This window comes from Mustela nivalis (assembly GCF_964662115.1).
Source record: "Mustela nivalis genome assembly, chromosome: 18".
In the NCBI taxonomy this organism is placed as follows: domain Eukaryota; kingdom Metazoa; phylum Chordata; class Mammalia; order Carnivora; family Mustelidae; genus Mustela; species Mustela nivalis.
In genome coordinates, this window is record NC_139037.1 from 53,621,904 (window position 1) to 53,646,911 (window position 25,008).

At 50.1% G+C, this 25,008-nt stretch overlaps 2 protein-coding genes across 27 annotated transcripts; both read left to right on the forward strand.

Moving 5' to 3' along the window:
• Positions 1-558: 558 nt before the first annotated feature.
• Positions 559-4,016, forward strand: LOC309852772 (sialic acid-binding Ig-like lectin 8). 7 transcript variants are annotated; one of them, XR_014305375.1, is made up of 5 exons: positions 559-1,126; positions 1,309-1,587; positions 1,777-1,861; positions 3,118-3,270; positions 3,564-4,016. XR_014305375.1 is itself a non-coding variant. In XM_082710048.1 (5 exons), exons 1-5 carry the CDS (start codon positions 634-636, stop codon positions 3,585-3,587), a joined length of 1,008 nt encoding a protein of 335 aa, XP_082566174.1. In that variant the 5' UTR covers positions 559-633; the 3' UTR covers positions 3,588-4,016. The 7 variants fall into 7 exon arrangements, 6 of the variants coding, with proteins under 6 accessions (XP_082566174.1, XP_082566175.1, XP_082566173.1 ...); XM_082710048.1 differs by lacking the exon at positions 3,118-3,270 and adding an exon at positions 3,324-3,450; XM_082710049.1 differs by lacking the exon at positions 3,118-3,270 and adding an exon at positions 3,324-3,450 and having other exon boundaries at positions 1,777-1,824.
• Positions 4,017-12,117: 8,101 nt separating this feature from the next.
• On the forward strand, positions 12,118-24,717 carry SIGLEC10 (sialic acid binding Ig like lectin 10). 20 transcript variants are annotated; one of them, XR_014305359.1, is made up of 13 exons: positions 12,118-12,464; positions 12,545-12,928; positions 13,080-13,364; positions 13,612-13,659; positions 13,773-14,036; positions 15,067-15,114; positions 15,235-15,492; positions 15,574-15,858; positions 16,151-16,241; positions 16,331-16,535; positions 19,129-19,434; positions 19,991-20,026; positions 20,080-20,315. XR_014305359.1 is itself a non-coding variant. In XM_082709950.1 (12 exons), exons 1-11 carry the CDS (start codon positions 12,428-12,430, stop codon positions 19,393-19,395), a joined length of 2,169 nt encoding a protein of 722 aa, XP_082566076.1. In that variant the 5' UTR covers positions 12,118-12,427; the 3' UTR covers positions 19,396-19,434; positions 20,096-20,315. The 20 variants fall into 20 exon arrangements, 11 of the variants coding, with proteins under 11 accessions (XP_082566076.1, XP_082566084.1, XP_082566081.1 ...); XR_014305360.1 differs by having other exon boundaries at positions 16,334-16,535; positions 19,129-19,453; XR_014305361.1 differs by having other exon boundaries at positions 16,334-16,535.
• Positions 24,718-25,008: the final 291 nt, after the last annotated feature.

A 25,008-nucleotide genomic window follows, 5' to 3' on the forward strand; every position in this document is an offset into this window, starting at 1 on the left:
GGGACCCCGTCACAGGATGGACCAGGCCAGGTCCAGCTGTCTCGTCTCCATTCCACCAACACAGATGTTCACTAAGCTCATGGAGAATGAATGAATGAATTTATGAATGGCCGCTGTCTTCTCTTCACCCAGGATCCCGTCTCTTCTTCTGCCCCAGAGGCTCACACAGACCTAAAGAGTCCCACCTTGCAGGACAGAACACCCAAGAGCCTAGATAAGGATGTGACCCTCCAGGTCTAGCCAGGAGTTGACTAGCTCCCTAGTGTAGATGGTGCTGCTCAGACAAGCCCCACAGGTGGAAGAGACCTCAGGAGACTCACTGTGTCCCAGGCCTCACGTGTCTCAGAGGTCCTGCTCCAGGCTCTGGTGCCAGAGGGAAGTGCCGAGATGAGGGGCAGGACATGGGTCTGCTCCTGCTCTCTCCTTCCCGAGTGGGTCTCCCTTGTGTCCAGCCAAGGGTGTGGCCGGCTCTGGGTAGAGAGCGGGGAGAGCTCTGGAGCTGTAGTTCCTCTTCTGTGAACCACGAGGCCCTGTGCTCCTCCCCAGCTTCCCGTGGGTCCCCCTCAGCCTCCCTCCCGCTGTCTTCCTCTTCTCCCTCACCCACAGGAGGCCCACACACCCTCCATCTCACAGATGCTGCTGCTGTTGCTGCTGCTTCTACCCCTGCTGTGGACAGATGAGTGGGCCGAGGGGAGGGGGCGAGGTGGGCGGGGGGCTGCTGCTGACCCTCCATTCTCCACAGGGTCCCTGGCTCAGGGCTTGGACTTCCAGCTGCAGGTGCAGGAGACGGTGAAGGTGCAGGAGGGCCTGTGCGTCTCCGTGCCCTGCCACTTCTCCCACTCCAAAATGTTCTGGACTGAGTCTTTCCCAGCTTTTGGCTACTGGTTCCAGGAAGGGGCCAGTGTATACCAGCATGCTCCGGTGGCCACAAACAACCCAGGTCGTAAAGTGCAGGAGGAGACCCAGGGCCGATTCCACCTCCTCGGGGATCCTCGGGCCTACGACTGCTCCCTGGACATCAGAGATGCACAGAGAAGGGACTCAGGGACATACTTCTTTAGGGTGGAGAGAGGGTCTTCGGTGAGATATAATTACCTGCAGAATCAGCTCTCCGTGTTTGTGACGGGTAAGGAATGGGCTTCAAGAGAGGACACATTCCCATGCATGCATCTCGAGGGCTCCTGGGGCAGGGCTGGGAAGGACCCCCTGATCTCCATCCTGGCTGGGGAGGAGACAGCTGGCCTGGGTGGAGGCTACTTCTAGGGCCACACTCAGGGTCCCACTCCAGAATCTCTCTCTCCTCCTCAGCTCTGACACAGACACCTGACATCCACATTCAAGGGCCCCTTGAATCTGGCCACCCCAAGAACATTACCTGTAGCGTGCCATGGGCCTGTGAGAGGGGGACACCCCCCACCTTCTCCTGGATCGGAGTCGCCCTTCCCTCCTGGGGCTCCAAGGCTCCCCACTCCCCTGTACTCACCCTCACCCCGAGGCCCCAGGACCACGGCACCAACCTCACCTGTCGAGTGACCTTCCCCGGAGCTGGTGTGAGCACGGAGAAAACCGTCCAGCTCAACGTGTCCTGTGAGTGCCAGACCAGGGTGCCAGGCTCTCTGAGGGCTGGGGGTGTTGGGGGGACAGGGGTTGGGTGAAATACTTGGGGAGAATTCTTAGAGGCACAGGGTCAAGAGGGAGAGAACTCTCGGGCCCCACCCCCTTGCTCATGGCCGCCTCATCACACTGCAAGTGGACACGTATCTGTTTCTGTTCCAGATGCTCCACAAAACCTGACCGTCCACACCTTCAGGAGAAACAGCACAGGTGGGAGAGGGTCCGGGGCACCACGGACGTCTCAGAGGTCAAATAAGGGAATGTTGTGAGGTTCTGCCAGAATGAAGCCCCATAGCTCTTTATCCCCTCCCTGGACCCAATCTGCCCCTCCCCCTTCCCCTAGAGGGACTCTTGAGTCCCTGGGAATCCTAGTTGACCATTCCCTGTCATTATGGCTGCCTCCTCTCTCCCCTCACTCTCCTATCATGCCCTTTTTCTGATTCTCTGCTTCTCCTGTGGCATGACATCTCACTGTCCCACCAGGAGCCTTAGATATAGGTTCCTGTTGCTGGACACTGGGCCTCTGGCTGCTTTCTGCACGACCCCATGAGTAAGCCCGGGCCCTGGTGCCTCTAGTCCCCAACTGCCCAGAAGACCCTCTGTCTGTCTCTGTCCAGTCCAGATCCTCCCGAGTCCCTTCAGCTTCCCTGGGGGACCCCTCCCACCTGAGCCACCTGAGTCAACATCCTGGAAGTCACTTGAGACATTTCTTTGCCTCAATCAGCACTCCCCATGACTCAGCGAGCTTCAAAAATATCTCAAATGGCTCTCTTCCTCCATCTGCATGGCAGCAGCCCCCACTCAGGCCTCCGCCTCCTCTCACCTGCACGTAGTGAGACCCCTGCATTGGGACCAGCCTCCTCTCCCACCTGCCATTCTCTGTGCAACACCCCACCCCTCCAGCCCAGCACAATTCAGCCCGCAGGTGTCTCTCTGTGCACCCTAGATCTGGCCCTGTTCCTCTTCTGCTCAGACCCTCCCGTGGTTCCCTGCGGCCCTCAGAGGAAAGGTTGGGAGCATCACCTGTGTGTGAGCCTCCACGTCTCTCCCTGAAAGTGGTCAGACCCTATATGTGTCCACGCCCCTCCTCAGCCTCACACATCAAAGCCCACTTCTTGGGACGTCCTCTGCCAGGTCTAGACATGCCAGCTGTTGCTCAGAGGTCCATCCACCTGTCCTGGGGTCATCGGGTGCTTCTCCTTTTCTCCACCTCACCAGATGACCCTTCACTCTTACTTGTCTGTGCTTGTAACACTTGTTTGAGAGACTCTATTTTCCACGCCTGTGTCTGTGGAAGGGCAGAGGAAGAGAAGGGGCTCTCAGTCCTGCCCTTCTGGCTTTCTCTGTCCCATAGTCCCAGAGACCCTAGTCAGAACCACCTCTCTTCAAGTTCAGGAGGGCAGGTCACTGCGCCTGGTCTGTGACACTGGTAGCAGCTTCCCTGCCCGGCTGAGCTGGTGCTGGAGAAGCCTGACTCTGAGCCCCTCTCCCCACAAATCCCAGGGTCCTAGTGCTGCCCCAGCTGGTTTTGGGTGATAGAGGAGAATTCCCCGGTCAGGTTTAATACTTGTGGAGCTCCTACCATGTTTGCCCGAACCTAGCTGTGCAGGATGAGTATACGTGGGACACCTGAATTCTGAGGTGAAGGAGACTAAGGTATGGACTTAAGGAACCTCACTCTCCTCCTCCTCTCGGTCTTCTTCCCCCAGGTATCTCCTGTTCTTGTCCCCAAATCTCTGGGGGCACCTGGCCTCTAATCCTCACCCTACTCAGAGGGGCCCTCATGGGCGCTGGCTTCCTTTTGACCTATGGCCTCACCTGGATCTACTACACCAGGTGAAAAGCCCAGATTCTGGGACACCTTGGGTGGCTTCACTCTTCTTGTCCTCTCCAAAGCAAGCCCTCCACAGAACTGGCCCCTTATTTCAGAACTGTGTTTCCCCCAACAGGTTCAAAGGCTCCAAAGAGAGTAAGGCTGCAAGTTGTAACTGAGCCCTCTTCCTCACGGTGGTGCTGCTGACCAGCGGATGAGGATCTGTCAAACTACAGATGCTCACCCCAGAGACTTGGCTCCCGTACAGCTCTGTGGAGCAAGGGTGTCCTGGGGGACTGGACCCTGCCTCCTCTCCAGGGAATCAGGTCTCTCTACCTCTGGCCACTAAATCTTCCTGCTGGTTCTGCATCCATGGTGAGGAGGGCACAGATGGATTTTTGTTATAATTAATTTGAATTAGGCATACCCTGTGTAATATGTTGCTTCTGTGTGTTTATCTTGGATAAGCCCAAAATTCAACCTCACAATACAGTGCTATAAATCTCAAAATATATCATTTTTTAAAACAAAGAATTTTAAAGAGATTTTTTTTAAATTAGAAAAATAAACTATTTCATATTTATCCACATATTAACCCTTTGATGTCTCTTTATTCCTTTGTATACATTTTCCCTGTAGCATCAGTTTCCTTTTGCTGGAATACCTTGTCCTATCTTTCTTGTGGCGTGGGTATGCTGGTGCTGAATTCTCTCAACTGTTATTTGTCTGGAGAAGTTTCTGTTTAATTTAGCTTGGAAAGGTATTTTTTTATGGGATAAAGAACTTAAGGATCACATTTTCTTCCCTTATGGTACTTCAAATTCTTTTGTCTTTCATAGTTTCTTGTGATAATTCTGTAGTTTTTACCTTTCTTTCTTTGTAGTTTTGTCTTTTTCTCTGGCCAGTTTTAATATTTTCTCTTTTCCCCTGGGTTTAAATTATTTTGTTAATATATGCCTTGGGGTGTGTGTGTGTGTGTGTGTGTGTGTGTGTGTGTGTGTGTGTGTGTTGAGAAGGAAGGGAGAGGGAGAACATGAGAGAGAAAGATATTATCCTGTTTGGAATTTGTTGAGTACCTTGGTTCTGTGGATTTACTATTTTAATCAAATTTGGAAAAATTTAATAAAAATTGAAGCTAATATTTATTTCAGTATTTTTTCCCTATTCTTCCTCTCTCATTATCTCTGGGTCTCTCCTTTTATATATGTAATGTGGCCTGATGCTATCTCACAGGGCCCTGAACATGTGTTTTCCATTTTCCATCCTTTTTTTCCCCTCTATATTTGCTGTTTGAACAGGATCTACTGCTACATCTTCAACTTTGCTGATCATTCTTCTACAACGTTCTATCTGCTGTTGATCCCATTCAGTGGAACTCTCATCTCAGATAATATATTTTTTTCTTTAAAAGTTATGTTTCCTGGGGTGCCTGGGTGGCTCAGTCAGTTAAGCATGTGCTCTTGGCTCAGGTCATGATCCCAGGGTCCTGGGATCAAGTCCCGCATTAGGCTCCCTGCTCGGTGGGAAGCTTTCTTCTCCTTCTGCCTGCTGCTCCCCTTGCTTGTGCTCTTTCTCTGTCAAATAAATAAATACAAACATTTTTTAAAAAGTTACATTTCCTGGGGATGCCTGGGTGACTCAGTTGTTCAGTGTCCAACTCTTGATGTTGGCTCAGATCATGGTCTCAAGGTCATGAGTTCCAACCCTGAGTTGGGCTCTGCCCTCAGCATAAAGTCCACTTGAAATTCTCTTTCCCTCTCCACCCCACCCCCACCCTCGCTCTCTCACACACACGTGTGTGCTCACACATGCTCTCTCTCAAATAAATAGAATCTTTTCTAAAAAGTTATGTTTCCTGTTTTTAATCTTCTTCTTAATATATAATGGTAATGTTCTCATTTACATCCTTGAATCTATCTGGCACATACTTGTAATAACTCTTTCAATGTCTTTGTCTCCTATTTCTGCCTCCTGTGTCATGTCTGACCATGATTCCTTTGGATGACTTTTCTCTTGTCGAGTGTCATGTGTTCATACTCTTTTGTATGTCTAGTGATTTTTCAGTGAATGCTGGACATTGTCAATTTATGTGTCTGACTGCTTGGTTTTGTTGTATTTCTTTAAAAACCAACTTTTTTTTTTTTAAAGATTTTATTTATTTGTCAGAGAGAGAGAGAGTGAGAGTGAGCACAGGCAGACAGAGTGGCAGGCAGAGTCAGAGGGAGAAGCAGGCTCCCTGCAGAGTAAGGAGCCCGATGTGGGACTCAATCCCAGAACGCTGGGATCATGACCTGAGCCGAAGGCAGCCGCTTAACCAACTGAGCCACCCAGGCGTCCCGAACAAACTTTTTTTTTAAGGCAGTTAAATTACATGTCTATTGGGACAATATATTTTTTAAGATTATTTGACAGAGAGAGAGAATGAAAGAGCACAGGCATGGGGAGGGGTGGAGGGAAAGAGAAAAGCAAGCTCCCTGCTGAGCAGGGAGCCTGATTCAAGACTCAGTCCCAGGATCCTGGGATCATGGCCTGAGCTGAAGGCAGATGCTTAACCGACTGAGCCACCTAGGAACCTCTGGGCCAATATTTTTAAGATTATTTCATTTTTAGGGGTGCCTGGGTGGTTCAGTGGGTTAAGTCTCTGCCTTAAGCTCAGGTCATGATCTCAGAGACCTGGGATTGAGCCCCGCATTGGGCTCTCTGCTCATCGGGAAGCCTGCTTTCCCCCCTCACCCCCCGCCTGCCTCTCTGCCTACTTGTGATCACTCTCTCTGTCAAATAAATAAATAAAATCTTTTAAAAAAAGACTATTTAATTTTTAGCCCCTCCTAAGATAGGTCTAGTGTTAGGGTCATTTTCTTTCACTTGAATGCCATGGCCTTTTTAGAACTTTTACTGAGTGCCCCATGGATTCAAGGAGGTATCTTCACTCTGGCTGGAGGGGATATGCACAAGTCCAGGCCCTTTTGTGAGCCCTGGGAATCTCCCATCTAATAGCTCTCCAGTAATTGCTTCTCTCCTTAGAAATTTTCTTGTTTGGCCTCATGGGGTTTCAGCCTGTGAACATGCATATTGGTATTCTGCCAATCATCAGGGACCTTCCATGGAGACCTTGAACCCTTTCTCCACAATAATCCCTCCTGTCTGAAACTCTGACCTACATATTTTAGCTGGGTCAGTCTCCTTAACCTTCCATGTCTGGCTCCTCAACTCAGTGAAATTGCAGTCCCTTTTATTGTGCCCCCATCGCCTCTCACTCTGCTATCCACAAACTGCTATCCTCCTCTCAAAAAACCTGGATGATTATATGGTTGACTTCATTTTTGTCCTTCTCTCAAGAAGCACACTTTTTCCCTGTCTGCATTCTATGTATGAAAATAGAGGTTTCTTGGGGCACCTGGGTGTCTCAGTGATTTAAAGCCTCTGCCTTTGGCTCAGGTCATGATCCCACAGTCCTAGGATTGAGCCCCACATTGGGCTTTCTGCTCAGCAGGGAGCCTGCTTCCTCCTCTCTCTCTGCCTGCTTCTCTGCCTACTTATGATCTCTGTCTCTCAAATAAATAAATAAAAAATTTTAAAAAAGAAAATAGAGGTTTCTTGTATTTTGTTTGGTATTCTAGTTGTTTACAGGAGGATAATTCTGGGCCCTGTTACCCTCTTGTGCTCAGAAGCAGGAGTCCCCAACAGGTTTTTAATTATGTTTTATTGAGGTATAACATATGACATATAAAATTAATTCGTTCTAAGTATACAGTTCAATGATTCTTGGTAAATTTATAGTTGTGTAGTCATTGTCACACATTTTGATTAGCCTAAAGAGGATTCTTATACCCATTTGCAATCAATACCACTCCCTCCACAGCTCCAGGAAATCATTGATCTGCCTTCAGTCTCTAATGAACTGTTTTTATGAATATTTCATACACATGGAATCACATAAAGTCTATTGTGTCTGCTATCTTTCACTAAGCATTAAATTTCTGAGATTCAACCATGTTAGAGCACGCATCCGTTGTTAACAACATTTTATTCTTAATATTATTACATTGGATGAATATACACCACATTTCATTTATGCATTCACCAGTTGATAGACATTTCAATCATTCCCAGTTTTGGCTTTAAAAAAAATTTTTTTTGGGGGGCGCCTGGGTGGCTCAGTGGGTTAAGCTGCTGCCTTCGGCTCGGGTCGTGATCTCAGGGTCCTGGGATCGAGTCCCGCATCGGGATCTCTGCTCAGCGGGGAGCCTGCTTCCCTCTCTCTCTCTCTGCCTGCCTCTCTGCCTACTTGTGATCTCTCTCTGTCAAATAAACAAATAAAATCTTTGAAGATTTTATTAGTTTATTTGACAGAGAGAGATCACAAGTAGACAGAGAGAGAGAGGAGGAAGCAGGCTCCCTGCTGAGCAGAGAGCCTGATGTGGGGCTCCATCCTAGGACCCTGGGATCATGACCCAAGCCAAAGGCAGAGGTTTTAACTCACTGAGTCACCCAAGCACCCCTCCCAGTTTTGGCTTTTAAGAATAATGTTGCTGGTTCCACTTCCATCCATATTCTAGTTCAAGATGGTGGAAACTGCATTGCAGGTGGGTAAAGCAAGGACACAAGGCTCCATCTCCTCCCAGGAGAAGGCAGGCTGCTAGCACCTCTCATTCCTTGACAGCTATGTTGAAGAGGCTAAATTCCAGGTGAACACAGCTGAGAAGTTAGGGGCTTTCTTCTTCGAGCTGCTGCTTATCCACAGGGTAGAGATTCTAACTCTGAACCCTGGCATTGATAGGTAAGGGCATGATGGATAGTATTTTCTCGGATGATGGAAATATTCAATATCTTTTTTTTTAAGATTGTAATTATTTATTTGACAGAGATCACAAGTAGGCAGAGAGTCAGGCAGAGAGAGGGGAGGGAGAGAAGCTCTCTGCCAAGCAGAGAGCCCGATCCTGGGCTCAATCCCAGGACCCTGGGACCATGACCTGAGCTGAAGGCAGAGGCTTTAACCCACTGAGCCACCTAGGCACCCCAGAAATATTCAATATCTTGATAAGGGTTTTAGTTAGATGAATATATGCCAGCTCACCAAGTGATGTCTCTGAGCTCCCGTGGAATCTGTCATAGTCAGTTCAGGCTGCTATAATAAAGTGCTACAGACTAGATAGCTTATAGAAAACAGAAATTTATTTCTCACAGTTCTGAAGGCTGAGAAATCCAAGATCAGGGCATGGACATATCTGGTATTTAGTGAGAGCATGTGTCCCGATTCATGAGGGCCTTCTCACTGGGTCCTCACATGGCAGAAGGAGCAAGAGTGTTCTCTGGGGTCTCTTTCGTAAGAGCACACATCTCATGCAGCAAACTAGCCTCACAACCAAATCACCTCCCAAAGATCCCATCTCAAAATACCACTGCAGTGGGGATTAGCACTCCAGAATATGAGTGTTGGGAGGGTTACAATATTCGGTCCACAGCAAAGGCTAAAGCTGTAGTTGGTAAATATTCCACAGTCATTTACATTACCCTGGATTGGGGGTTGGGGAGAGGGGGCTATGTGGTCATTTTGTGGCTTAAACAATGTTCTTGTTTGTGTCTGTGTTAAGGTATGACTATGAAGTAATCTTGTCCTTACCTTGTTTCACTGCGGTCACAGGGTGGGTGTGTCTGATGTGAAATCATTTGTATCTAATAGGCGAACACCAGGGCCTGGATGTGAATGCCAGCAGGGGCTGTTTTACTCTTTATTAAAGGGGGAAAAAACTTAAAGTAATGGAGTAAAAAGATAGGAAAGCTAGAGAAGTAAACAGGGATCAGATCACGGACAGCCTTGGGTATTTATGTAAAGAGCTGGCATTTCACTTTGGAAAATTAGATACTTCACACTGTCAAAACACATGACAGTCAGTAGCAATTGCGTCTAATAATAAAAAACTGAACTCGCAAAATTTTTCCTTTACTACACACATTGTAGATTCTGAGTAGGTATCTAATGGACAGGAAGGGGTCAGGGCTGAGATGCAATTTATAGTCATCAGCCTGTTCATTGTTGTTGTTGCATTTTGTGATGATCTATTTTGGTTTGCTTTGAACTTCATCGTGAAGAAACTATTGAATCATGGGAGGTTGCCAGGAAATGCACAGGGATATCCCGTGGATTTGAACCTCCTCCCTCCAACGTTATCATCTTTTTTTTTTTTTAATTATATTTATTTGTCAGAAAGAGAGAGAGAGAGTGTGTGTGCACAAGCAGGGGGAGCATCAGGTAGAGGGAGAAGCAGACTCTGCTCTGAGCAAGGAGTCTGCTGCTGGACTCGATCCCAGGACCCCGGAATCATAACCTGATTTGAAGGCAGACACTTAATCAACTGAGCCACCTAGGTGTCCCCCAATGTTATTATCTTCCACAACTAAGTACAATACAAAAATTAAGGAATTGCCAGTAGCACAATCAGGGCGAGCTAAGTAAGAGAGGGTCTTTTTAGACCCAGGCATCCCTCCCTCCCTGTCCTTCTTCCCTGCGGGAGGGCTTTTATGAGCTTCATGTTGTGAAGACCCCAGAGAGGAGGCTCCCTGGGAGAAGGGATTTGGGCTGTCCCCTGATAAAGCCCAGGTTGGGCAGTGGGGACCAGGATCAGAGTGCAGAAGGTGCCTATTAGCTACTGAATTGTGTCCCCCGCCTTGCCCCATTCACATGTTGAATCCTAACCCCAGTCCTGACCAATGTGACTGTATTTGGAGATAGGGCCTTTAAAAGGGTAATTCAGTTAAAATGAGGTCATAGAGCAAACTCAAATCAAATAGGACTGGCATTCTCCTAAGAAGACATTGGGGACACCCAGGTGGTTCATTTGGTGAAGCGTCAAACTCTTGATCTCAGCTCAGGTCTTGATTTCAGGGTCATAAGTCTAAGCCCCGCTTTGGGCTCCATGCTAGGTGTGGAGCCTACTAGAAATAAAGAAAAGAAGAAAGGAAGAAGAAGAGAAAGAAAGAGAGATCAGCACACAGAGAGGGATGACCATGCGAGGACACACTGAGAAGATGGCATGTACACCCCCCAAGGACAGAGGCCTGGGAAGACACTGACACCTTGATCTTAGACTCCCAGCCTCCAGAGCAGTTGGGGAAAATTTCTTCTGTTGTTTAAACCCTTCAGTCTGTGGTGCTTTGTTATGGCAGCCTGAGCACATGAACACTGTAGATATGAGAGCAAAGACAGAGGCAGCCACAGGTCACCTTCCCCCAGGAGACCTCTCTTGGCTTTCCAGGAAGAAGTGACCATGCCTTCCTCATCACCATCTCTCCTAGCAAGTGTGGGGGAGGGGGTCAGCAGTGGGAGGAGTTATGAGTACTTCAGTGCTTTTCTGTTTCTCAGAAGCTTCATTTACCAAACTGGGTCCCCTGAGGTCAGACACCGTGTCTGATTTGCCTGTGTCTCTGGCGTGTGCCATGGCACCTGCCACGTACTAGGTCCCCAGGTGCAGAGGTTCAGTGGACCAACACGTGTCTCTATGTGACCCGGGTCATTTCAAGGAGAAGGACTGGGTGAGGGGGACAACATCTGGGAGCTTTTCCACTCAGTCCCATCCCCCTTACCTATGGGTGCGGGTGTTCTTATCACAAGTATTACAAGTAAGGGCATCCAGGGACTCCTGGGTCGCTCTGTCGGTTAAGCATCTGCCTTCAGCTCAGGTCATGATTCCAGGGTCCTGGGGTCGATCCCCCTCTCCCCCTGCTTCCGAGCTTTCTCTCTCTCTGAAATAAATTAAAAACAAAACAAAACACAAGAAAATGCATCCAATCTTAGGGCAAAAGAAGAGGAGCTGTAGAAGTAGACTGAGGTCTTGGGGGTGGGAGCTTCTGACAGACCATGGGATCGGTGAGCCCAGCAATCAGGGAGGAAGGGATGGAATTAAGACTGGCCTAGGGTTACCAAATTTAGCAACTACAAACACAAGGCGTCTAGTTAAATTCAAATTTCAGGTATGAACAAAAAATAATTTTTTTAATAGATTTATTTATTTATTTGAGAGAGAGAGTGTGTGTGTACAGGAGCAGGGGTACGGGGTGGGGATGCAGGAAGAGGGAAAGCAGGCTCCCTGCTCAGTGAGGAGCCTGCCTCCGGGCTTGATCCCAGGACCCAGGGGGCATGATCTGAGCTGAAACCAAGAGTCAGATGCTTGACCGATGGAGCCTCCCAGGGGCTCCACAAGAAATAATTTTAATACAGGAATGTCCCATTGCAATATTTGGGACATACTTACATCAAAACAAATTATTCGTTGTTTAATTGACAGTGAACTTTAGGATGCTTGGGTGGCTCCGTTGGTTAAGCGTCTGTCTACCTTTGGCTCAGGTCATGATCTCTGGGTCCTGGGATCCAGCCCGGGTCAGGCTCTCTGCTCAGCGGTGTGTCTTCTTGTCCGCACCTCCCCCTCGCCCCCCACCCTTCCCCTCTGCTCATCCTCTCTCTCTTTCTCTCTCCTGCTGTCTCTCAAATAAAATCTTTTTAAAAATTAAAAAACAAAAAGACTTTAGCTGGACATTCTAAATTTCTAGACCAGCCTTTCCCCCATCCCCCCAAAAGCCACCTCTGCACTGACCACCATCTTCAGGGCCCCTGTCTGAAGAAGGGTTCACCGTGAACTTTCACTTCTGCTTCCCCAGTGACCCAGGGCGCAGGGGGAGAGCCCCTACCCTCCACTGGCCCCGGCCCCATGGCCTCACAGCCTCACAGCCTCACAGCCTCACAGGCCTTCCACTCCCTCCCTGGGGAGGTGACTGCCGGAAGGATCAGCTCTGCAGTCCTGTGCACCCGGCAGGCACCCCAGGGAAGAACTGGGTCCCAGTGGATGAGCACGGGTGGGGAGTGGCAAGGTCGGGGAGTGTCATGTGGGGCCCAGCATCAGGCGCCTGGGGCTCAGCTTCCTCTGCCGGGTTCTTCCCCTTCTGCTCCGCCCATTGCCTGTCCCAGCGTCTTGGGGCCCGGCCCAAGGGCCTCCTTGTGTAGAGATGCTCCCACTGCTGCTCTTGGCCCTGCTGTCCGGTGGTGAGTGGGCCAAGGGCCAGAAGGGGCCTGGGTGGGGGCCCGGGGCCAGGGGCTGGAGCTTGAACCTCTGTCTCCCACAGGGTCTCTGGCTCAGTCCTGGGGATTCTCACTGCAAGTACAGAAGGAGGTGACTGTGCAGGAGGGCCTGTGTGTGCTTGTGCCCTGCACCTTCTCCTACCCCCCGATTGGCTGGACAGAGGACACCCCCGCTCTTGGCTACTGGTTCCTCAGCGGGACAGACTCGGGCATCGGGAGGCCAGTGGCCACAAACAACCCGAATCGAGCAGTGCAGACCGTGCCCAGGGACCGATTCCAGCTCATTGGCAATCCCCAGAACCGGAGCTGTTCCCTGCTGATCAGAGAGGCCCAGATGGAAGACTCGGGATGGTACTTCTTTCGGGTGGAGAGAGGCTATTACGCGCAATACAGTTTTGTAAGAAACCAGTTCAATCTGCAAGTGACAGGTGCGGAACTGACCGGGGGTGGGGCCTCTCCTCCTCCCTGCCATCCCCCACCTCCTGCCCAGTGGGAAGGGGGTACTGTGGGGAACAGACCAGGGGTCGCCCCCTGCAACATCCCCTTCCGGGGCTCCCATGTGCCCTCTCTGTGTCCCAGACCTCACCCAGAAGCCAGATGTCTACGTCCCAGAGATCCTGGAGCCAGGACGTCCGGTGGCAGTCATCTGTGTGTTTAACTGGAACTTTGAGGAATGTCCAGCCCCTACTTTCTCCTGGCTGGGGGACGCCGTCTCCGCCCCAGGGCCCAGACCCAAGTCCTCCTACTTTTCAGTGCTTACTCTCACTCCGAGACCCCAGGACCATAGCACCGACCTCACCTGCCGTGTGTACTTCTCCAGGAAGGGCGTGAGCACAGAGAGAACCGCCAGACTTAATGTCGCCTGTGAGTCTGGTGGCGGGGCATCGGAGTGTGCTGATGGGCACGGAGGTTGTGCAGGTGGAGAGATGCAGCAGCTGGTGATGGTGGGGGCAGCCCAGAGAGGCCAGTGAGGCGCCCAGCACACTGCCTCAGCGCATGTTTGTCACTTGTGTCCAGAGGGTAGTCCCACTTTCTCCATCCCGCGGGCGTTCTCTCAGACTGTAAGGAACCCCATCTTCGTCCCCAGAGTCAGCTCTCAATCTTGTTGCAGATGCCCCCAAAGACCTGGCTATCAGCGTTTCCCGAGTCAACACGTCAGGTACAGAGGACCTGGGGCAGGGAGGGGGCTAGTCCTGGCAGGAGGACAAGCTGGTGCCAGGAGGGTGAGGGAGACGTTGTTCCTCCCTGCAGCCTTTCTCTTGCTGTTTCCAGCCCTGGAGCCCCAGGGCAACAGCTCACATCTGGAGGCTGAGAAAGGCCAGTTCCTGCGACTGCTCTGTGCTGCTGACGGCCAGCCCCCAGCCACGCTGAGCTGGGCCCGGGAGGACCGGGTCCTCTCTAGGTCCCACCCCGGGGGCTCTGGAACCCTGGAGCTGGTGCTGCCGGCGGTAAAGCCTGGGGATTCGGGCTGCTACACCTGCCAAGCAGAGAACAGGCTTGGCTCCCGGAGCCGTACCCTGGACCTCTTTGTGCAGTGTGAGTGTGACCTGCCAGGCCCTGGTTTCCAGAAAGGGAGAGGGATGAGGAGGCTGGGGCTGGGGGCAGGGTCCCAGGCCTTTTGGGGCTGACGATTCCAATTCCATCTCTGATGTGGGCTCCCCCTGCACACACCACCAGGCAGTCCTCTGATGCCATCTAGGCGTTCTAGGGGTTTAGCTCCACCACACTCTGTCTGGAGGCAGAGTCAGATCCCGCAGTGGGGGGGATCAGTCTCACAAGACCACCCCCCGCCACTGAATTCAGAGGCCAGCCTCAAGCCCAGGCTGACCAACCGTCGTCTATAGATTGGAGTTTCTCGTGACCCCCTCCCTCCTCGGATTTAATTAATGTGATAAAGTAGCTCACAGAACTCGGGAACATTTTACTGATGGTCTCAGGCTACCACAAGCGGATAGAACAGGAACAGCCGGTGGAAGAGACGCGGGTGGGGTGGGGGGTGGGCAGGCATGGGGCAATGGCCGCTCTCCAGGTGCACCCTGATCCTGCCACCTCCACGTGCTCACCCACCTGGAAACCCTCCGAAGCGTGTTCTTTTGGGTTTTTATGGAGGTTTCAATAAGGCAGGATTGAGCAAATGACTGGCCATTGCTGACTGGCTCCACCTCCGGCCTCTCTCCCTTCCCTGGAAGTCAGGGGTGGGATGGAACGGAGGTGCTTTCCAAAAATCGCCTCATTTGCATAAACCCAGGTATGGTGGAAAGGGGTTTGTTATTAATATCAAGACACCTTTATGACTCTCATCATGTAGGAAATTCCAAGGATTTTAGGAACCAGACAGAGACCAAACAGATATTTCTTATTATAAACCACAAATCACAGATGCCAGCCCTCCTTACCTATCTATTCCCTTGGGCCACTCAGGGGAGAATTGGTCAGCTGGTGACTCAATCCACGGCCCCCCCCCGGCCCCACCCCCTCAACCCCATCCTGCCATCTTGGTCTCCAAGGACGGTTCTCTGTCCAGAGGGCAGCCCCTTGTCTAAAGCCAGAACCCTGTCTGTTTCAGATGCCCCAGAGAACCTGAGAGTGATGACCCTGTATGCAAATAGAACAGGTAGGAAGGGGACCAGAGAAACCAGGGCCTCATGGGGCCATGCTGGGGGCCTCAGTGTCTGGAATGTTGGCGCCCCTGTGCCCTCAGCTGAGCATCTGTCCTGTCTCTTTCCTCTCCTAGTCCTGGAAAACCTCGGGAATGGCACATCCCTCCCAGTCCTGGAGGGCCAAAGCTTGCGTCTGCTCTGTGTCACCCACAGCAACCCCCCAGCCCAGCTGAGCTGGGTCCTGGGGGGACAGACTCTGAGCCCTTCCCAGCCCTCAGACCCCGGGATCCTGGAGCTCCCTCAGATACAAATGAAGCATGAAGGAGACCTCACCTGCCAAGCCCAGAACGCACTGGGCTCCCAGCACATCTCCCTGCATCTCTCTGTGGTCTGTGAGTGTGGGGACATCTGGGGGCAGGCTGCCCGGGCCTGGGGAGGAGAGACACGGCCGACCCCTCCCCTTTCTCCCGCAGACCCTCCGCGGCTGCTCAGCCCCTCCTGCTCCTGGGAGGGTGAGGGGCTGCGCTGTAACTGCTCCTCCCGAGCACAGCCGGCCCCCACCCTGCGCTGGCGGCTGGGGGAGGAGCTGCTGGAGGGGAACCACAGCAACGCCTCCTGGACCGTCACCTCCAGCTCTGCGGGGCCCTGGGCCAACAGCTCCCTGAGCCTCAGTGGGCCGCTGGGCTCTGGCCTCAGAGTCACCTGTGAGGCCTGGAATGTGCACGGGAAACAGAGCGCCACAGTCCTGCTGCTCCCAGGTCCGGACGCCAACTGGATGCTGAATGGGGCAGGGGCCAAGGTTCTGTGGTTAGAGCAGGAGCTGGGAAAGGGCACTCAGCCCCTGTGGCTAGGGATGCAGAGGGAAATCTAAACTGGAAGTCCTGTCATCTGGGCCTGGGGTGCCCCAGGGTTTCCAAGACTTGGACAGAAGGGGCTTCAGATAAAACGTCTGGGAAGGGAGCTGAAAGCCCGAGTGCCCTGTGGCAGGTGGGTGTGAGGCTCCAGGTTAATGGGAGGGGCTTAGAGATGGCCGTCGGTTTCCTTGTGCAGATAAGGGTCTCGTCTCACAAGCATTCTCCAATGGAGCATTTCTGGGAACTGGCGTCATGACCTTTCTTTTCCTCTGCCTCCTCCTGGTCATGTGAGTGAGGAGCCAGAATGTGTGTGGGGCTGGTGTGTGGGGCTGGGGCTGGTGAGGTTCCAAGGGGCACATGCTGGTTGTTTCCCCAGCAGGAAGACTCTGAGGAAGAAACAGACCCAGGCAGGGACTCTGGCCCAGGCGGGGACTCCGGCCCAGGTGGGGACTCCGGCCCAGGCGGGGACTCCGGCCCAGGCGGGGACTCTGGCCCAGGCAGGGATGCCGCCGAGGCCCAGGCCTGCACGGAGAAGCACAATCCTGGACTATATCAACGTGTTCCCTAACCCTAGCCCCCTGGTGAGTTGCTCTTGGGCTGCCTGTGCTTTCTCGGCTCAGACTTCTCCCCTGGCCCCTCTCCTGTCCTGTCCTGTCCTGTCCCAATGTTTCCCCCGAGGGATGTCAAGGTGGAAAAGGAGCAGGTGTTGGATTCAAGTCCTGATTCTGGCACCTACTCTCTGTGAGACCTTGACCAGATCGGTCGCTCCCCCAGAGCCTCCATTTCTCCCTCTGCTTCCTTCCGGGAGTTGGTTCAAGGATTAGAATGCATGTACTTGCTTAAAATGGAGCGGCCATACCATGATTACCACTCTGATGATGTTACTGATTATAACTAATGATGTGATCTTTATTAATATTGTCGAGAGGCAGTGTGTTTAGTGATTAGGAGCAGGGCTCTGAAGTCAGCTGGTCTGGGTTCAGTCCTGGTATTATCATCGTGCGTTCATGGACAAATCTCTTAATTTCCCTGTGCCTTAGTTTCTTTACCTATAAAATGGGGGAAAATAGTAATACTTATTACCTAGGATCATGCTCTTTCTTTTCTTTTTTTCTTCCACCTAGGATTGTTCTAAGGGTTCACCATGCTCACTGTAACTGTAAAGCATTTAGAATAGTACTTGGCATCTAGCAAGTGTTCTACAGATGCTGGAGAGTTTCAGGAGAGAACATTAATACACCGATGACTCCAAAATTTACATCTTTCAAACTCACCCCTGACCTTGAGACTGACAGCTGATTGTTGAGGCAGCACCTCTGTTTGGATGTCTAACAGGCATCTTGGACTGAGCCTGCCTGAGACAGAACTTAAGACTAACTCTTCCCTGTAGGCTTCCCCTCCCCCCGGCCCATCTTAGCACACATCTCAGCACCACATCCGCCCTGCTGCCTAAGCTGAAATCCTGGAAGTCATCTTTTGCTCCTCTCTTCTCCACACCTCACAATTAACCCATCAGCAAATCCCCTTCAAAATATGCCCAAACCACTTCTCCCACCCACACCCGACCATGCACCACCCATTTCCTGTGCATGCCCCCTGCTTCCTCTCTCACCGCCAGTCTCTCTTTCTCCTGCATGCTATCCTTTACAAGCCCAAACAGGTACCTCTACCCCCATGGGGTACTACTCAGCAATCAAAAGGAACAAATGAGGGGCACTTGGGTGGCTCAGTACTTTAAGCATCTGCCTTCGGCTCAGGGCATGACCTCAGGGTCCTGGGAGCAAGCCCTGTGTCAGGCTCCTTACTCAGTAGGGAACCTACTTTTCCCTCTCTCCCTCTCTGCCTACTTGTGCTCTCTCTCTGTCAAATAAATAAAATCTAAAGTCATAAAAAAAAGGAAGGAACAAACAAGAGAAGCTACTGGTTGAAAAACCTTAGAGGCAAAAAAAATGCCAACCTCAAATGGTCATATGTGCATGACTCCATATTTATAACACCCTGAAAATGGTGAAATTGTAGAGATGGAGGACAGATTCATAGTTGCCTGGGCTGGGGACAGGAGGCTGATGAGGACCATAAAGGAATAGCAAGCGAGGAGCTTTGCGGCAATGGGACAGTTCTCGTCTTGACTGTGGTGGTGGCCACAGGAATCTGCCTGTGTTTGTTTGCTCAGGCTGCCACAGCAAAAGAACCACAGAACGGGTAGCTTAAGCCCTGCTATACCCGAGTTTTCACATCTGAGAGACCACCAAGGAGCCAAACACCAGTGCAATCACACGAGGGCTTATTCAGCAAGCTTAAGCTTGGGCCCAAGTATACCCGACACAGCGGAGTAGGGACTTGGACCCTGAACTAGATGATAGTCAGAGTTTTTAAAGGCGGAATAGGGGTGGACTCTGTGGTGGGTGAGGACAAAGGGGGTTATGAATGATGTAAGAGTCTAAAGAATTTTGGAAGCGAGGTCTCCAGGACCTTGAGGGACTAGCTGTTGTCTGGGGAAAAGGTTATTCATTACCAATAATAAAAATCTTCTTATGAGACCCTTTAGATGTATATCAGTGGGTCATATGCTTGGGAATGATCGCTGACACTATCTTGGAGATTTAGAGATAAAGTTTCACATTTCTCCTATCAAGTAACCTTGTTAGTGAGATTTAGGTTTAGAAGAAATTTAAATTTATTTACATTTCCTTCTGCCTCAGCTTCCTTCAGTTTTTATGGAGGGGAGGGCCACATTAGGGCTTGAGGAACTGAGTTACTTGCCTCTGGAAATTGGACTATTGATAAGATAGCTTCTTTGTTGTAGATCACTAGGACATTTGTAAACCGAGGGAGACTCCTGTCTTGCAGGATTGTGATCTCTGCAAGTTAACTATTTGTTTTTCTTTTACGGCAGCCAGGGGTGGCTGAGAGATGTCACACACACTACCGAGGGGAGGGGAGCAGGTAGAGAGGGGGTGCAAGGTGCCAGCTTTTGCTTTGCCAAGATGGCTGTACTTATGTCAGGGCTAGACTTGAGGTGTGTACAGCCTTATTTTTCTTGGCCTCCACACAGATGTTATTTACTGTTTGTTCCTGCCCCAAGATGTAATCAACCCCCAGGTCCTCGAGGCACCTGGCACATGGTAAGCTCTCGAGCAGCCGTTGAATGAAGGATGGTTGTTTTCCCCTCAGGCTCGGAATCGGAAAGCCGCACCACGCAGTCCTTCCCAAGCCCCTCCTCCCGGTGCTCACTCCCTAGAATTGAAGAAGAACCAGAGGGAGCTCCATGTTGTTGCCCACACTTGTCCAGGACCCAAATCATTCACTCAAGCCTCGGAATCGCAGAATAACCAAGAGGAGCTCCATTATGCAACCCTCTACTTCTCAGGCCTCAGACCACGAGAGACCCAGGAGCCCAAGGATACCCACTCAGAGTACACAGACGTCAAGTTCCACTGAGGCTGTCTTGGGCTGCGGCATGGCAGGGCTGGGACCCAGGTCAGGCAGATTAGAGAGGGTGAGAAAATGAGCCACCAGTCAGTCTCTCTCTCTCTCTCTCTCTCTCTCTCTCTCTCTCTCTCGTCCTCCAAGGATGGCTTCTCCTATCCCAGACCTGAGCACACTATTCTGAGAGGCAAGGAAAAGTCTTGGCTTTGCCACAGTTTCTCAAAGGTGGGAGGGCCTTTAAAGACAATTAAACTACTGCTCTGTGAGGTCAGCAAGCTAACTTCAGAGGCTAAGTCTGGCCCTCTGCCTAACTTTGAGCCAGGGGTGCTTTTTACATTTTAAAAGGTAGGGGGGAGGGGCACCCAGCTGGCTCAATGGGAAGAGTTTGTGACTTTTGATCTCCCAGCCCCAAGTGTGAGCCCCAAGCTGGGTGTAGAGATTATTAACCATAAAAATTAAAAAAATAATAATCTTAAAAAATAAGTGGTTGGGGCAAATCAAAAGAGGAAAGATGTTTTGTGATGTGTGGAAATGATATGAAATTCAAATTTCAGTGTCCATAAATAAAGTTTTATTGGACCATGCATTCTTTTATGTATGTCCACAGCCTATGTCTGGCAGAGTTGAGTCTGAGATACTTGCTGTCTGGTCGTTTGCAGGAAGAGTTTGCGGAATCTTAATCTAGAGTAATCACAGCCCCTTATTTCTACAGAAGAGGAACAGAAGCAGATGCCAAGAATGAGTTCAAGAGCAGTCACAACGACTAGCTGTGTGACAAGACAGGAAGTCCCCAGAGTGAGGTCTTTCAGGGCCAGGACACCAGATGGAGGTTGAGGGGAAGATGCCTTCTCCAACCCAGGAAGAGCAAACGCATGAGGGTCGTGGGAGTGGAAATGCTTTCCAAGTGGAATAAAAAAAAAACTTCAGGGGCACCTGGGTGGCTCAGTTGTTAAGCGTCATCTGCCTTTGGCTCAGGTCGTGATCCCCCTGGGATCACGCCAGCATAGGGCTGCCTGCTCAGTGGGGGGGAGCCTGCCTTTCCCTCTCCCACTCCCCCTGCTTGTGTTCCCTCTCTCGCTGTGTCTCTCTCTGTCAAGTAATAAATAAAATCTTAAACAACAACAACAACAACAAAAAAAAAAAACCCACTTCAGAATGTACTCTGAATCAACGGGCTGGTGAAGAGAGAAAACGGGTCTGTTTCTCAGAACAGACACATTCCTTCCCTTCTTCCTTCCCCAGAGATCAGAATTCTATATGCTTCTCCGAAAGCTCTCTTGGGGCATGGTTACCACTTATCAGGCAGAAAACTGAGGAGCCCAGAATAGATGTTGGACTTTGCATTAAAAAAAAAAATTTTTTTTTTTTAGTAGGCTGCAGCAGGATGTGGGGCTTGAACTCATGACCCTTAGATGGGAGACCTGAGCTGGGACCAAGAGTCTGACACTTAGCCCACTAAGCCACCCAGGCTCCTCTTCCCAACCCCCTCAAAAAGTTTTATTTTTTTTTTATTTTTTTTTTAAAGATTTTATTTATTCGATAGACAGATCACAAGGAGGCAGAGAGGCAGGCAGAGAGAGAGGGGGAAGCAGGCTCCCCGCCGAGCAGAGAACCCAACGTGGGGCTCGATCCCAGGACCCTGAGATCATGACCCGAGCCGAAGGCAGCGGCTTAACCCACTGAGCCACCCAGGCGCCCCACAAAAAGTTTTAAATTACACACTTGGAAGACAGGGAGAGCTGGAAAACAAAAAAAAATTACAGATAAAGCAGAAGAGGTTATGCGTAATGCAGAAAAATAGGTACGGAGGTCAAAGAGAGTTTTCTCAGGGAACTCGCCCTGGTTAAGTTGCCATGTAATAAATAATAAGAGAAAGGGAAGGGGAAGGAAGGAGAAAATAACATTTTTGAGCATCTACCATGTATCACACTGCGAGCCAGTTATAAACAATTACCTCCTTCGGTAACAGCTGGTGTGCAGTAAAGAGCATCCCTGTTGTGGAGAAGTCAGACTCAGAGAGGTGAACTAACTTCTCTAAAGCCACACAGGAGAAATCTGTGGAAGCAAGAGTGCCACCTACCTCAGCAAAGGCTGTCTGGCTCTTAATCCCAGCTTTCCCCACTGCTTTGCAATCCCTTCTGAAGGGGGCGCTCTTGAGTAACAAGGACTCGGACCCCCAGGCAGGAATCCAGGGCACTTGGAGGGACTGAGGCATGAAAGGCCCATCTCTGACCAAATTTATAGTGAACGGGGGTAAGAGCTAAAGAGCAGAGGAAAGTTTAGAAGGGAAGGCATATGATTTCAAAAGGCTACAACTCTGGGGAGGGAAGAAGCTGGTGGTGGATATGTTTTCCAAGCCTGGGAGGGGTGCTGGGCTGGGGTCCTGAGGCTGTGTGTCCCAAGGGAGAAAATAACAGGCTGTTCAGAGATAACCCCACTTCAGCTAAACCCTCTCAAATTCCACACCTATATCTGTGGAAATGTTTGTACCGTTGACTGACATATATTGGACGCTTACCTCACTTTGCTTACCTCACTTTGTGCTTTGTTTAATGCTTATCCCACTCAATACAGAAACTCTTTTTTTTTTCTTTTTAAGATTTTATTTATTTATTTGACTCAGAGAGAGTTAGCAAGAGAGGTAATACAAGCAGGAGGAGTAGGAGAGGGAGAAGCAGGCTTCCTGCTTAGCAGGGAGCCCAATGTGGGGCTCGATCCCAGGACCCTGGGATCATGACCTGAGCTGAAGGCAGACGCCCAACTGACTGAGCCACTCAGGCACCCCAAAACTCTTTTTTTTAAAAAAAGATTTTACTTATTTATTTGACAAAGAGAGAGAGAGAGAGAGTGTGTGTGTGTGTGTGTACACAAGCAGGCAGAGCAGCAGAGGGAGAAGGAGAAGTAGGCTCCCCGCTGGCGAGAGAGCCCCACGTGGGGCTCCATGCCAGGACCCTGGGATCATGACCCAAGCCGAAGGCAGATGCCTAGCGATAGAGCTACCCAGGTATCCCAAGATTTCCTTATCTAATTCTGTTCATCTTTTTAAGGATGAACATCCTTCTTCCCTTCTTCCCATCCCCACCACCATACTCTTAGGAAGACAAAACAAAAAAACAAACAAAGAAATCATCAACAGTGACCAGCTGCATGGACATAGTCTGAACACAGCTTCCTCCCAAGATGAGGTGACAGGCTCTCCTCTCTTTATATCTGAAATGATTGACAGGGCTCATGTTCAATCACAGCTTTTTTCCTCATTCGAGCCACTAAAATGCAGGTTCTGACTTTTCTCTAATATAAATATTACAAAGAAGTTAGCAGGTAATAATGCTTATGACTAGGGTCAGATGTGAAAACTGAAGAACAGCTCCTAACTTTCTGCCTTTTATTAGTCACAGCTTATAAAACTTCCCTCTTGTCAATGAAATGGCCTGAGCTTTGTGGTATGAAGGATCTCCTGGTGACAGAATCACTCTGGTTCCCAGAAGATCACTACATAGCAAATAACGAAGAAGAAGAAGAAGAAGGAGAAAGAAGAAAGAAAGAAAGAAAGAAAGAAAGAAAGAAAGAAAGAAAGAAAGAAAGAAAGAAAGAAAGAGAGGAGGGGGGAAAGGGGCACCTGGGTGGCTCAGGCGGTTATGGATCTGCCTTTGGCTCAGGTCATGATCCCAGGGTCCTGGGATCTAGTCTGGCATTGGGCTCCCTGTTCAACCACAGGGCTGCTTCTCCCTCCCTCTCCCCCACCTACCCTACTCATGCTCTCTCTCTCTCAAATAAATAATAAGATCTTTAAGGGGAAAAAAGGGAGGGGGAGATTTTGAGTTGAAATTTTCCAAGGGTTCCCTTATGCAGATACTATTAACTCTGTTTGACAGTTGAGCAAACTGAGCAACCAAAAGGTTATAGGCCTGCACCATACCACACACATGATTAGTAAAGTTCAATCCCAGGCAATCTGACTCTAGAGCCCAGGCTCTTGGTCATGACCCTAAAGCAGCCTCCTGGTGGATGGTTGGACAGAGGGTGCCTTATAAAGAGGTGTGCAACTGTGGTACAGGGCAAGGACAAAAGTGTTGTACCTGTGTCCAGATTCTACCACCTACTTCCCGACTGAGTGAAGGCAAGTGACTTTTTCCCCGTGTATGGAAATGACGGAGATACCCCTATTCAAAGTCGTGTTGTAATGACTGAATAGAAACCATAGATGAAGGTACTTCACAAACTGCAAACCATCCCCCAGACATTGACTATGATAATCTGAGTATCCCTAAGTGTGATTATTTAAGTAGGGGGAGGTATTCTTCTTTGATTCAAAAGAAGAGAGAATTTATTGAGACCCAGATCTCACGTTTGTTAATGGCAACTATAGTATTTTAAATCTTATCAGCTTGTAAAAGCCTGCCTAGTTGCGTCAGCCATGGCGCTCCAATCTGCAGCGGGAATGCAAATAGCTTTGGAGAATAAGATACAGAGCAAGGGCGAGAACAAGATACGAGAACAAACTGTCTTCCATGCTCTCTCTGTTCTTCCTCCATAGTCATCCTAGGAGCCCTGATGGGGTCGTTACTGGGTGGTTGATGATATACATGGTTGGGACACCTACTCTGTCATGCTCTTCAGTGCAGCAGCCGGCTGGGGACTGTGTAACCTTCAACAGTAAATTAGCTGCAAGGACTGCAGTTGGCCACTAGGAGTCAGTATACACAGAGGGAAAGAACTCCGAATGGGATCCCCCGATGCAAACACCTCATTTTATAAAGGGGGCTTGCCTAAGGCCACGTGGGGAAATGGCAGAAGTGAAATTCAGACTCAGACAGGTCCTAAAATGGATAAGCACTGAACATTATGAATTCCTTAAACCACGGTTGGGGTGGGGAGGATGCTGGGGGGCTTCTGTTTTCCCCCTGAACCCCCAGATCCTGCCATGAGAGCCGTCCTTCAAAGTTGCTGTGACCTGGGAAATTTCAAAGGGTGTGTTGCTAGGGCAACAGGTTTGGCCAAGGTCATAACCTTGAACTATGTGAGCTAAGGTCCTGACTTCTGCAGTAGTTACAGGACTTGGAGGGAATGGGGCGGTTACCTGGGACCCTGGGGAAAGGCAAAGTCGTGTAAATGAAAATAAGAGTGAAGGCAGGCTCCAAGGCAGAAGTCTCAGCATAGATTCTCTGTGTTGCCAGATACCCCCTCTAATTAACCAGGGACTATCGGCCCCAGGAAGTATAAATAAAAAACCATTCTATGAGGGGTGCCTGGGTGGCTCCGTGGGTTAAAGCCTCTGCCTTTGGCTCAGGTCATGATTCCAGGGTCCTGGGATCGATCCCCACATCGGAGCTCTCTGCTTGTGGGGGAGCCTGCTCCCCGCCCCCTCTCTACCTGCCTCTCTGCCTACTTTTGATCTCTGTCTGTCAAATAAATAAATAAAATCTTAAAAAATAAACTGTTCTATGTTTCTGATCACTGACGCAATCATTCTCTGTCAAAACATTTATTCTCAGTCCCTAATGGTGTCTCAGCTTTGTCAGATACCCTAACTTTCCAGTCAGTTCTGGTTATTAAAACTCTGATTATTACAGCTCCTTACACCTTCCCCTCAGCTTCCCTCTCTATCCAGTGGAGGTTCAAGCT

Bases quoted from the DNA above. Each gene is read 5' to 3' on its own strand.
- LOC309852772 (XM_082710047.1), top strand. From the start codon at position 634: ATGCTGCTGCTGTTGCTGCTGCTTCTACCCCTGCTGTGGACAGATGAG. The intron at 1,127-1,308 runs GTAAGGAATGGG...TCTCCTCCTCAG, and splicing joins GCTCTCCGTGTTTGTGACGG to CTCTGACACAGACACCTGAC. The intron at 1,588-1,776 runs GTGAGTGCCAGA...TTTCTGTTCCAG, and splicing joins CGTCCAGCTCAACGTGTCCT to ATGCTCCACAAAACCTGACC.
- SIGLEC10 (XM_082709955.1), top strand. From the start codon at position 12,428: ATGCTCCCACTGCTGCTCTTGGCCCTGCTGTCCGGTG. The intron at 13,365-13,611 runs GTGAGTCTGGTG...ATCTTGTTGCAG, and splicing joins CGCCAGACTTAATGTCGCCT to ATGCCCCCAAAGACCTGGCT. The intron at 16,536-19,128 runs GTGAGTTGCTCT...TTTTCCCCTCAG, and splicing joins TCCCTAACCCTAGCCCCCTG to GCTCGGAATCGGAAAGCCGC.